The 13,277-nt window shown below is 52.3% G+C and overlaps 1 protein-coding gene across 6 annotated transcripts in view; it reads right to left on the bottom strand.

Moving 5' to 3' along the window:
* Shank2 (SH3 and multiple ankyrin repeat domains 2) overlaps positions 1-13,277 on the bottom strand; it is a 433,328-nt gene that overhangs the window by 19,090 nt on the left and 400,961 nt on the right. For all 6 annotated transcript variants that reach the window (XM_051145729.1, XM_051145730.1, XM_051145731.1 and 3 more), the window contains 2 exons: positions 5,651-5,786; positions 4,856-4,936 (listed from right to left, as the gene is read on the bottom strand). In XM_051145729.1, the coding sequence (XP_051001686.1) occupies positions 4,856-4,936; positions 5,651-5,786 (217 nt within the window). The remainder of the gene's footprint in view (positions 1-4,855; positions 4,937-5,650; positions 5,787-13,277) is intronic.

The following is a 13,277-nucleotide window of genomic DNA, read 5'->3' as shown; positions in this document are numbered from 1 at the left end:
TCTCCCATCGCCCTTAGGAGCTGCTTTATGAGCCTGTCGGGCCCAGGGTCTCAGATCTTCCAGCATTAATGCTATTGGCGTGAGGCTGGTAACAAAGGGGCCTTCATCTTGTTCCTTAGATTTTCTGACCAGTGGGAACTGGAGACCTGGCCACCCAGACTCCATCTTTGAGATCCTACTGACGGGTGCTGCAGATTTTTAAGGAAAAACTGTTGAGCTGGCTGGCTCCTGAGGATGAGGCTGAAATTTACAAGCACCCAGAACTGGAGTTGTACAGATCGCAGAGGAGGCCAGGCCCTTCCAGGGCCAAAACAAGGTCTTGGTGAATCGATATACCCATGCAGACAGACGTGAAAGCTGTCATGGGACAGAAAACAGCCCGGCTGTGAGCCAAGTTCTGACTCTCACAAGGCAGATGTGTTGTGCGTGGACTGCAAACTGTAGATTTCCAGGAACCAGAGTCAAAGAAGGTGGCTTGTAGCCATGTTTCTCAGTAACACCCTCCTGCCCAGGCCCATCACCACATCTCCCTCCCAGTCTGTAGGTTTGCCTGGGCCATCGGTGGTCCCAGAAGTTTCAGGAGGAGCACTGGAGGAGCACTGGAGGGTATATCCAGTGTCTTCAACTTGGAGCACCTGCTGCTTTCCATGTGATGGTCCCGTTAGATGTCATGGCTCTGTGGGAAGAAGTCCCTAAGTGCTGGGGGAAGGGAAACAAGCCCAAAGGCCACAGCAAAGGACCATCTAGAACAAGTCTAGCACCGCAGCCTACTGCACAGTCCTGAGGGGAGCCTCTAGGCACATCTGGGTCCCCAGGCAGTGAATGGAAGCCCTGTTGAGGTGATCTCTCCCTTGGCCTCATACAGGGTGATGATGCATCCATCCAGAGCCAAGAGGTCAAGCCCTAGTCAGAGCAGGATCCCAATTGTCTCTCGTGTACTACATCAGATCTCTGTGAGAGAGCAAGATCAAGTGTTCTAGAAGCGTCCACAAAGCTAGCAGTAAGATTTGTGGGTGCTCGTGGCATCTGAGATAGTTGGAAAATTGTCTGTTCCCAGCCACCATATGGTGTCTCCTTGGTGTCTCATGGCCAGTGGTCCACTCCCTCTGCAGGGCAGTGCCACCACACTCATCTCAGGGTGAGGTAAGCATAGTTCAGGCTTCCTCTGCAATATGGCTACCAGGAGAAAAGCCACAGTGTCACATCATCACCCACGCCACCAGTGGGCTACCTCCTGTCTGCTCTCCCAGGTAGTGAAGCGTGGGTATGCAGCTTAGGTCCCACAGACCTGTAAACTCTAAGTCTTGTGTCCAAGAAGACCTGTGTGCTTATTCAGAGGTGTTTACTACTCTGCCTGGTAGCTTCTATCCCCACTGTCACTCAGCCGTCCTGGGCTGGTGTGTTTGTGCTGGTTGGCTACAGTGATTTTTCTCACCGTGGGGCACTAGGGCAAAGAGCTCAGTGAAAACCCAGGGTTTCTCAGCTGGGGTGACTGGTGGGGTGGAGCCAGGGTTAAGGTTGCCTTGCTTTATTTGAGAAAGGTCTCATGTAGCTCAGGCTGGCCCTGAACTTGTGAACTTTCTGCCTCCCATGTCCTTAGTGCTGGGATTACAGGCATGCACCACTGCACCTATCTGAGGCTGCTAACTTTCAGTAATCTCCTGGGACCACAAACAATAGGATTAAAGAACAAAGGTTTGGACTCACTGTATCCTGGGGGGCTGGAAATCCATAACTAGGGTTAGCAGGACCAGGTTCTATCTGTAGGAATTGGGGGAGAGGCTTGCTTCTGGAGGTCCCGGTGGTCTCTCACGCTCCCTAGCTCTCCCTCTCTTCTCATAAGGACACCAATCAACAATTACTTTAGGGCACACCTAACCTGTTGTGACCTTGTCTTTGCTGCATAGGCAAAGATCTTATTTCTAAGTGTCGCTTAGATTATGGTCTCTGGGTAGACAAAGGTTTACAGGGGGTGGGGTCACTCTTCAGCTTGGGGCAGCTGGGAAGAGCAAGTTCTTTCACTCTAGGTAGCCTCCTTGCACAGCAGATTGTAGTCTCCCAACTGAGCGAAGGCACCAAGTTGGCAGGGACTCAGGATGAGGTGAGAAGCTCAGTGGCTGTGGGGACAGGTGTCCTCAGTCCCTTCTCCCTGGCTGGGCTGTGACCACTGGCTCCTTTGGCATCTGCCTAGCCTCTCCCCCACCTCCTGCTCTAGTCCTGAGTTGGGGCATTTCTTCTCAACTGTTTTTTCCCCCCTACTGTTCACATGAAAAGTATTTCCAGTGCCTGAGACTCGTCTATCTCTGAGTGGATTCTGTTTGGGCTTCTGTCCCCAGCTGCCCTTGGACAGGGGCCTGGCTGCCCAGGTCCCATCTTCTTGACAATGAGCTTTTCTTCACCAGCTCTGTTGGGCCACCCTGGACCTTGGGAGCCCACAGTGACATGCATGCCTCTTCCAATAGGCCAGAGTTGGGTTTGGTCTTTGATGGGGGTGGGGTACTTAGAACTACAGCACTCCTGGGAAGAAAGGCAGTCTTTAACTAGATTATCAGCCACACCCTGGCCATGAGGAGGGCCCTAGAGAGTCTGCTGGAGTGCCCTGTGCCACCTGATGTGGTGAAGGCATGGGCTGCTGCAAAGAAGGCTGCTAGTCCTGCGTTGGCTGTGCTGGCAGCTGTAAGGCACTTGTCCTGCCTTGAGGTTGATCTTGCTGGATTCAGGCCCTCCAGACGCCCATGTCAGCATCTGGGGTCTTAGGTCCACACCAGACCTCAGACTGAACACAGCAACCATTAGGGATCTCCCCAGCCTAATTAGGGACCCTCTTAGCCTTGGGGAATGACGTTTGAGGATTATGCTAGTGGGTTGCAGGTTGCATTTAGCTCAGCGTTGGGGAGTCATTAGCACTGAGGAGTATACATCTGTAATGGGGGTGCTTCTGAGGGAGGCAGGACTCTGCTTGGTTACCCATGAGATTGTGTCAAGCCTTTTACCCTCTCATGGGAGCCTAGGGACAAGCAGGCAAAGGGCCCACACTGTTTCCTTCTTCTCCAGTGTGAGGGGAGCTGGGTGTTAGAAAGAAGAACACAGCCTGAGTCCCCCCTTGCCTGCACCCCTGGCTGTTCAGTGGCTGGGCAGAACACATGGATATTCTGACCAGACCCCTGAAGAGGATTCCAGGCAGGCATGGCAAGAGTCATCCCGGATCCTGGCTGCTTGTCAGCGTGTTGATGTGGACCAAGATCGGGGACTTACAAATGGGTAAAGGGAGTCACAGACACAAGCTAAGAAGACCAGACAGACCAGAACAGGGTACATCCCAGGGAAGGCCCCCCCCCCACCCTGGGGGTGGCCTCCAATAGGGAAGACGACACAAGGCTCACAGCACACTCTGGACTTCACACGAAGGTCACAAGGGGATTTCTCCTCTACTGGGCAAGAGCATGGGGACACACACTTCCCTTACCCTTCTTCTTCCGCACTGAGGCTTGCAAACAGAAAGGGAGGCGCATGAGCCACCCGCGGCGCGGCGGCAGCGCCCTCCCGGGTCGGGCCCGCACCCGGGGTCTCACTCAGCTTACTGATCATGGGACACAGGCAGGGGAAGCAGTGTAGAGATCACCAGGAGTGAGAGACGGGGGCGGGGCGTCCCTACAACTTGCCCTTGGTTGCTCTTTTTGCCTGGTCCTGCCTCCTTATGGGGGTGGGAAGGCTTGCTTTCTTACTTTGCCCCTTGTATGCCACCAGCACTCTGCAGGTGGGACTGAGGTTCATGAAGTGGGACAGGAGCGGCAGGTCTGTCTTTAAAGGAGTTGGGGGTACGGGGAGCTCGTAGGGACCATGGCAGCAGCCCCTTCTGTAGGGCGGGCTGGCTTTGGCTCACTGTAAGCAGTGCAGACAATTAATCATGGGGGTGCAATTAGAATGCTCCCAGTAGAATATCTGAAGGGATATGTTAGGGATAGGGGCATGGCTGGAATGAAGGGATGGTGGGGAGGCATTCCTGTGTCGGGGTACCCTCTTCTAGAAGAATGACAATTTGAGGCGAGCTTCACATTCTAGCCAGGAAGCAGCAAGAAGGACAGTGTTCGGCACGAGCAAGGAGATTGGGGCTACTCCATGCTGGTGGGGACCTGCGGGTTTCCCACACAAGGCTGTCGGTGGTGGTCAGTGACATCCGGGCAGGACACCACCGGGAACCACTGGCTTTATACCTGAGTTGTTGCTTCTGTACCGAGAGCCCCACCCTCACCGACCCTATTCCTGCTCTTCATGGGGCCAGTGCTTTCCCCTCACCATCTCTGTGGCTCAGAGTTACCCTCTCTGCTGAGGTCCCCTGGGTACCCGGTGACACTCAGATGACACATAAGATGTGGCGCTTACTCATGTCATAGTCATCCCCTTTTCGTAATGCTCCCAACGGCTGATGATGCTCTGCAACATTTGCCTCCAAATGGGAGACAGGGCCAAGTCTGTTTAGTGAGGACCTTCTAGGGTGCTGAGATTCTCTGAGGAGTCCCTAGAGGCAGGGCCTTGGGTGGCTGGAGCAAGCTGGAGGCCAAGCTGAGGTAGGGTCAGTGAGGGTGCCCGAGGCAGCAGGGACACTGCTGCGGGGGGCCAGTGGGGCTGCTTACCTTTGTCCACTAGTGAGAGGCCCAAAAAGTCAAAACAAAACAATGTTAGATAAGCAGAGAAGAGTAACAGCCCCACCCCTATCGATCCCACCTGGTGATCCCGCGCTAGAGAAGCTAAGCCAAGCACGGAGCTGTAGGGCATGCACGAAGTGGGGCAGGGACAAGCAGGCCAGCAGGAGGCCGTGCATGGGCTGAGGGACAGCAGGGCGAGGTGGCCTTACCGAGTTCCTCCAGCTCCGCCGTCATGGACTTGGAACGCAGGGTGAGGGCCGTGGTTGGAGCCCGCTTTGGAGGTGGGGGAGCTGGACAGGTAAGCAGAGCAGGTATGAGAACCACCACAAAGTCCTATCCCATCCTATACCCCCATGCCATGCCCCTTACTTTTGGACATAGGGAGAATCTGGGAGGCAATGAGCCCTTCAATCTGTGTTTTCTGGGGCAAGCCGACAGGTGGTTGTGGGGAGGGGCTTGTCACCTTTAGCTGTCATGGCCTGGAAAGGGGAGGGGACCCCGGGCTCTGTTCTGTGTGTGCAAATCTGACTGTGACAAGGGGAGGAATAGATAGATAGCTTCGCCTCTACCTGCCAGGCTGCCATGGCAGGGACACGGGTCTCAGTGGAGCTGGGGAGAGAGGCCTGTCAGTGTCCGGGAAATGTTATCTCCCTCTCTTCTAGACAGCCCTGCTATTTAGCGAACCTTGTTGTAGCCACCTCTACATCCTAGCTGTCCCTAGTACCCTCTCCACAGCTGCTTTTGAGACAGCTGCCTAGAAGGACTCTTTTATCCCTCACCTCTGCCCTACCAAGGGGGCAGAGACATCTGTTCTATACTCAGCGCCCCTTTGATGGCTCAGCTGTGGCCTGCCATAGGAGAATGGAGGCTTGGGTTCAATGTCATGGCTTTGGTCGCAAACTTAAGCGATACCATGCTGCCTTGGCTCTCAGCCATAAGAAATCCTGCTGTCTTCCCCATGGCCCCTCCATCCCCCTCTGCAGGGCACCTCGAGGGACACACACCTTTCTTTCTGGCAGTATCATCAGGGTCTAGATTCCTGGTCACCGTGACGACCTTAAGGACGAGGTGACTCCCTCCCTGGCGGATCATGTTCACCACCTGCCTGTGGCCCACCTTGACGACGTTTTCATTGTTAACCTGCAGGGAGAGAGGCATGGCAGGTCAGCAACACGTGAGAGGAGACGGAGATGGTGAGGTGTGTGCTGCCATCACCCCGCAGGAAGACCAGGGGGACTTTGGTCTCTATGGATAAACATTTGTTTTGGGGAGGTCAGCATGTGTGCTGCTGTGGCTGCAGAGGCCACCGCACCCTGAGGGGTGGGATGTCTTATCCAGCCCCCTCCACCAGGACTCGTGGGAGTTCTCAGGAGCTGCCAGGAGATTTCCAGGGCTGGGTGCAGGGTGGCTCTCCTTTTTTACAGTGAGGTGAAAACTTGGCCTCTAATCGCATCTCCTGTGTTTCATGGCTCTTTGCCACTCGGCTCCCTCTTTTATTCCACCCTGAGGCAGAAAAGCTAAGGTGCTTCTGCCCTGGCACTGTAGGGAGGAGGGAGAGCTGCCCCAGTGTTCCCGGGATAGTGGAAGTACATGCTGGGATCTCAAAGCTGTGAGCACGACCCCAGGTTCAGAAAACCTGGATTTTCAGAACCAGGCACTCTCTTCCCATCCCCAAGTCAGAAGCAGACACAGATTCAAGCAGAGGTGGGGCTCGGCCTCAGCCCCTTTGCCCAGAGCTCTTGGATCTCATCAAGAAGAACCCCAGGCCTTGTTCCCAAAGAGCCATAAGTGGGCAGGTTAGAAGCTGGGCAGTGGGCACATGCCCGTGCCAGCACTGTGCCTTCCAACCAAGATTACCAGGGGCCAAATCTTGCCCAACAATGTTGGGCGCCATCTTAGTTATTGGAATTTAAGAACTCCGGCACTTTCACACAAACCCCCAACCTCCATTCCTACACAGTGAGATGGGTGTGCATGCAGGAGCCCCAGCCAGGGCCTCAAGCTCAGGGGCCATCTAGCCGGACTGGTGACCACTGCCTTTGATGCTCCTTGCTTGTGGAGGTCTAGAAGGGGACAGAGTGGACAGACCTATTGCTGTGGTCAGGGTGTCCATGGGATGTCCATGCAACCCATTCTGAATCCAGCTCTGGGCTGGGCTTTTACAGTTCAGCCTTCTGATTATAGCCAGGATCGACACCAAGCATTGCCTTGTGCCCACCCCATATAAAGGGAGTAAGTTATGAAAAGGAATGCTGCCAGCCCTCCTGCCACAGAGGAGACGCACTGAGCTGGTGCAGCTCACACCCAGGCAGCTTGTCCTGTTAACCACTTTCCCATGAGTCCACTGAACCACGGGCCTGTGCCTATTGGACAGATGTGGAGGTGAGGGCTGGCGTGGGTAGCTGAGAGCCCTTCACTCACCTTGGGCCAACCTTGGGAGAAGTCAGTAGACTGGGCCCTGACTGTTACAAAGCAGCTGGAACCTGAAGCATGCAGCCCTGGTGACACACACTTGTCGTTAGACAAAGGAGGTCAAGGAACAGAATCGAAATACCAAGTCTCCCAAAACGGTCAGGCTGGGCAGAAGGTACAGGGGTGGAGCTTATGGCTTCACTGGGTGTTCAGGGGTTCATGATAGCCTCCTTGGGTATTTGGGGGTCAGAGGCGCTCAGCAAACTTGCCAGCCCAGCAGTCACAACTGTCTCGGCACAGACCACACCCCTCTAAACCCATGTCCGTAGATCCCACCCCAGAGGTGACTGAGGCCTTTGAGGCTTTTCTTACATACTTGTTTTATTGCTGCAACAAAAAATGCCTGACGCAAGCAACTAGGTTTATGTGGCTCATAGTTATTGAGAGCACAGTCCATCATGGGGTGTAAGCCGGCAGGAGTGTTAGATGGCTGGTCACATCGCATTCACAGTCAGGAAGTGGAAAGTCGAATGCTGCAGCTCAGTTCACTAACCACCCCCCCCCCTTTCAGTCCAGGACCCCAGCCCATAGGATGGTGCCACCCACATTCAGGCTGGGTTGTCCTTCCTCAACTACCCTCATCTAGAGACTCCCTCCATAAGAAGGTTACCAGGGGCTCCCTGACCTGTCTCCCTGTGAAGGATCATAGAGGACACATCAGCCTGCAAGCCGGGATACCCAGTGCCCTCCTCTCACTCTCCCAGCCTCCAGAGCAGGGAGAGAATAAGTCTGCCTCCACTCACTGTGCATTTTAGTATAGAACAGCAGGTGAACAGCCCTGGACAGAACTCGGTGTCCAGCCATCCCGTGCCATCTGAAGCTGGGCCCTTCACCTGCCACCCTCAGTTATGGAAGGCAGCATCCCTGCCAGCAGCTTCCATGGGAGTGGCTAGTGATGGCTGGAGGGAAGCTGAAGGCAGGGAAGCAGCCACAGTCCCCAAGTCCTGCAGAGGTGGCAGAGTAGCTCCAACACAGCCTGCAAGAGCCAGTGATGTTATGGAGAGGACTCAGAGAGAAGGGGACACTGGGAAATGCTACACAGAAAAGGAGCAAACCTTGTGGGCAGGCCCTGTAGCTCCACCTCCCTGCTTTGCAATGCTGTTAAAAGAGCTCGGTAACTTTTAAGGGCAGCTAAAGAAGAAAACTCTGGCACTGGTTAACTGACTAGGTATCCTGACAACCATTAACTGCCCATAAATACCCAGGGGCGTGGCCTTGTGATCCTTAACAGTCTATCCATTCTTGAGGATGGGCAGGGAGCCATGAGCCCCTCTCTTCCCCCATGACAGAAAGCGAATGGTTCCAGTCCTGTGCAGGTAAACATGGCTGCTTATAGGTTCAGAGGGCAAGAACACACCATGTCCACAGGACAGCGTTACTCAACAGTGGGGCTTCCCAGGAACCCAAGGATGTGGACCCCTGAGGAGAGACTCTCTCCTAGGAGCCATCTTTCCAGGTTCCTTTCTTTTCTGCCATTAGACTCTATTCTCCCTGAGGCTTCAGGGTACTCTGCCTCCTCCCTTCCCCACACTGGGGACAAGAGAGCCTTAAAAAAAAAAAAAAGGAATAGGGTAGGTGTGTCCAAGCTGCGGTCACCCTCCACATTGGGAGAGCACTGTTGGGTGTGCCAAGGCACAGAGCCCTCACCCCAGGCTGGGCTACAGAGTCCCAGAGTCTGTCCTCCCACCTCTGACCTCCATTTGCAGGGTAAGATAAGATATAAACCCCCTTCCAGACAGAAAGACTGCCTTCTCCAGCTACAGGGACACCTGACATGGAGCTATGGGTTTTGGTGTTTGTCCTGCCGGGTTTCTGTCTTGCCTTGCTGTGTGTTTCCCCGCTATGCTCCATTTCTGGTAATGTATATTCTGTGCCATGATGAGTTGGAAGTGTGTAATTTGCTTTTCGATTTTACAGGGGGTTACAGTCAAGAACTTGCCTTGAGTCTCAGAAGAGGTTTCTTTTGAGCTGTTAAAAAGAGTGTTGAGACTGTGAAAGACTTACGGGGACCTTTTGAAGTTGGATTTCATAATGTGTTTTGCATTATGGCACAGCCATGAGCCTTTACAGGGACCAGGGGTTAGAATGCTGTGGTCTGAGTGAGAAATGTCCCCAGTGAAGACTTGGTCTCCAGTTGGTGTCACTACTTGGGGAGGTTTAGGTGGTGTGGCCTTGCTAGAGGAAGTGCGTCGCTGGGACTAAGCTTCGATGTCACTTCCAGTTTGCTCTCTGCTTTGAGCCTGCAATTAAGGATGCTAGCTCTCACTTTCCCACTCCTGCCACCGTGCTAGTTGCTGGCTGCCATGCTTCCCACTGTGATGGTCTCTTATCTGTTTGACACAGTAAGCCAAAACAAATTCTTCCACAAGCTGCTTTTTGGTTATGGCTTTTCGCCATGAGAAGTAACTGATCCTGACAGGGCAGTACCTACAATGGAGGAACGCTGGCCTTGCCCTCCTTTGCTGTGTTCTTCACCCTTCCTCCTCCTTTCCCTCCCTGCCACCATGCGAAGCTGAAATGCTCTTCCCGATTTTCAAAGGCAAAAAACAAAACAAAACAAAATCGAACTTTGCATGGACTGTGCCCCAACCCTTTCAGGCCATGTGGCTTTGTGTATCAGCTTCCAGTATGCCCATGAGGGCTTTAGTGAGGCACACAATGCAACTGTAATATGTCATAGTGCCTAGGGAAGGGCCGGCAAAGGCACATGATCCCTGCAATACAGAGGCGCCTCACCGAGACCGGCTCCCAAAGACTATAGCCAGAAACCCCAGGTACATCTCCTTACCACAGCAGGGACGGAGGAGTCAGTAGAATCTAGAGTATTTGCAGCCTTCCCGCCTACAAACAGGCAGCTGACATGAGCCACAGTGGGCAAGAAGGCACAGAGGCTTGCTCCTCCCTCATCTGCTCACATTGCCACTTTTTTTTTTTTTTTTTAAAGATGTATGTATTTTAAAGATGTATGCCCTGCCACTTTGAACTTTCATGGGGCACAAAAGGTCTGGACCTGCAATTCTGGTCTGTTACCACCAGGGGGAGACGCGCAGGCCCATGTCACATATGTAAGAAGGCTCCAACAAGCCCTGATGCGCCCTGGAGTTATTAGACTTAAGAGTTTAAAGAAAAACAAAACAAAGCTGTTCCCAATTACAGATCCAGTTACCCTTAAGGAAGCAATGGGCCTTTCTACCTATCCTTACACACAGCCATAGACCCATGGAGGGTGAATAAACCAGGCTACATGGCATTTGGTTGTTTTTGCAATGAACAGGATCCTCCCTATACAGTCCTTCATGATGAATTCGGGGTCTTCCATTCGAGTGCCCCTTAGGTATCAGAGCTGTGTGTGTGAACAGGGAAAGAGCAGGCTTCCTGCTCAGTGCCCACTTCTCGCCCAACGCCTTTAGCAAACTCTGCCCATGTTGTTGACTCTCCTGACTGTCCATTGTGAACTTGCATTTCCACTCTCATCTGCTAAAGAGCCACTATGGAGCCGGTGACTGGAGTTTCGGCCGTGGGTACCTCTTTTTCTTCAGCCCTCCTGCTGTGCTTCCAGCTCTGACCCTCGGGATATATTTACATCAACATTTTAACTACACCAACATTCACCATTCCTCTCCACTGTGTGATAATCCACCCATACTTAAACCATACACTCTAATTTGGTTACTTTGTCATCTTCTCTGTGTTTTCCCCCTCTGGAGCAAAATGCTTTTTTTTATTGGTTTAATTTTCTATATACTTAACAGTAATTCAAATCCAAATGCTTCCCTAATTCCAAGAACCCCTCTTTTCACAATCTTTGGATTCATGAGGCTTTAACTTTGTCATTAAGAACTGTGTTCTGAGGGCATCCTGTTGGTCTTATTATGCAGCCCTGCCTGGCCTGGAACTCACTATATGGCTTGGGCTAACCTTGAACTTTGGGTGATCCTCCTGCCTCTGCTTCCTGCGTGCTGGAATTCTCCCGGCCTCTCTTAAGGACTTCTGATTGGTACTGCATAGCTGAGACTCTGTGGTTTCCAGGCTAGTCTGAGGTCCCCATCCCACCATCCATGGCTGCTTTCTGGCACTCATGTTGGATGACTTGAATCTCATGGGTATGTGAGTGGTTTGTTTGCTTTAAAACCCCAGTGTGTGTGTGTGTGTGTGTGTGTGTGTGTGTGTGTGTGTGTGTGTGTGTGTGTTCACTTTGGAGATGATTTTTGACACACTGACTTTCGACCTTCAAGCTTAGGCAGTAGCTTAGCTGGGTATAAAACTTGAAGGTGAAGGGTATGGTGAGCCCCTGGTTCTAATTCTTCTTCGGGTAACAGCTATGAAGACTGGACAGCTACAATCCCTACCCAAACCAGAATGAAAGCAGAGAAGGTGGTGTTGGAGTGCGAACAGAGGCTGGAAGGCTTTGGATGGGAGTTGGGAGCAGTGCTGTGTGGGTCCCCTGCAGCTCTGACAGAAAACTGCAGTTGCTCCAGCTTGAGAAGCCAGAGGGCAGAGCTCAGGGTAGCCAGGGGTGCCAAAACAAGGGGGAGCCTCAGCAGGAAGGGGTGAAGGGGCAGCTGCGTGTCCTCTGTGCAAACTTTCTCCAGATCTCAGGGCAACTGTATGTGTGACAGAGCCTCAGAGCAAACTACGGGCAGGGCTGAAAGAACCTGGATGGAACTGTGAGCTGTGGGTACCACAAGCCACGCAGACGTCTAGTCGAGCTGGCGGATGGCTGCATGGAAAACATGAGTGTTTGTCCAGGAACTATAACAGAGTCCAAAGTCACCACACCCGCACTGTCACAACATTTGGGGCACAATTCAAACCTGCTCGAGAAAGACAGATGAGCCTGCATTAGAATTGTCACACAGGGGTGTCAGCATAGTTCTTACAATGCCTCACTGGGTGGGCCTGACAGCAGAATAGAAATGACAGAGCAATGACTCAGAAGAAGACAGAGAGATTAAAAAAAAAAAATGAGCGGAGACTTAAGGATGCACGAGGCATCAGCCAATGGCTTAGTGAAGAGGTAAATGTGCTGTTCTGTGGGGTTCTGAAAGAGAGGAAACTAGAATTGTGGAAGAAAAAGAAGTCAGAAACACACACACACACACACACACACACACACACACACAGAGAGAGAGAGAGAGAGAGAGAGAGAGAGAGAGAGAGAGAGAGAGAGAGAGACAGAGACGGAGAACGCTAAAAGTGCCCCGGTTGGTGGAGGATACGAGTGAAGCAATACTGTGAGTGTCCAACTATAAAGCGAGTCCCAGGCAGGCACATGACAGCCAGCCCCATGGAAGCCGAAGGCAATGTGGACACATTAAACCAGAGCAGAGGGAAATCCCACAGGCCAGAAGTCAGGGGACAATGTTCCCAACACTGGAAGGCATCAGCAGAGAATGAAGATTGACTGAGGAATGGAGTCCCTGCTGTCCACAGAGCTCTGTGTCCCCCCCGAGGCAAAACTAACAGCAGTGGGGGCTATAATCCACTCAGACTTAGATGCAGGACAATCTGCAGAAAGGAGGGCAGATGTGTCTCTCAGACACAAAAACACTGAAATACAAAATATAAAAGTTTTTATGCTACATCTGTACTACCAACTCCAAGCAGGCCCTGAACACTGAGGAGTGCACTACTGGCCGAGTAGAAAGGGACAGCTAAAACCTGTTGCCGAATTAAAACAGTTCCAAGGACAGATAAGTCAAAATATAGCAGAAAGGGGACACAAGATGAGAGGAGCAGAGAAGTGGAAAGCAAACCCACCGAGCCAGACTAAATGTCAGTAATGACATTAAATGTTAGCGGGATAAGACTCCAATTGACAAGCAGATCTAGCCAGGCATGGTGACGTACACCTTTAATCCCAGCACGCAGAAGCAGAGACGGGCAGATCTGAGTTCCAGGCCTGTCTCAAAAACAAAATACCACAGACATAAAATGGATTTTAAAAGACACATCTAAAATGCCACTCCTAGATTTTCTTTGAAAAAGGACTTATTTTTCATTATGAGTGTATTAGGGTGTGTGTGTGTGTGTGTGTGTGTGTGTGTGTGTGTGTGTGTGTGTGTGTGTGTGTGTGTGTGTGTGTGTGTGTGTGTGTGTGTGTGTGTGTGTGTATACCACATGCAAGTCCTGGCCACAGATTACGGAAGAGAGCCCTGC

This window comes from Acomys russatus, chromosome 5 (genome assembly GCF_903995435.1).
Source record: "Acomys russatus chromosome 5, mAcoRus1.1, whole genome shotgun sequence".
Lineage (NCBI taxonomy): Eukaryota > Metazoa > Chordata > Mammalia > Rodentia > Muridae > Acomys > Acomys russatus.
The sequence above is the reverse complement of the archived record's forward strand: the minus strand, read 5'-3'. Positions and strand labels throughout refer to the sequence as shown.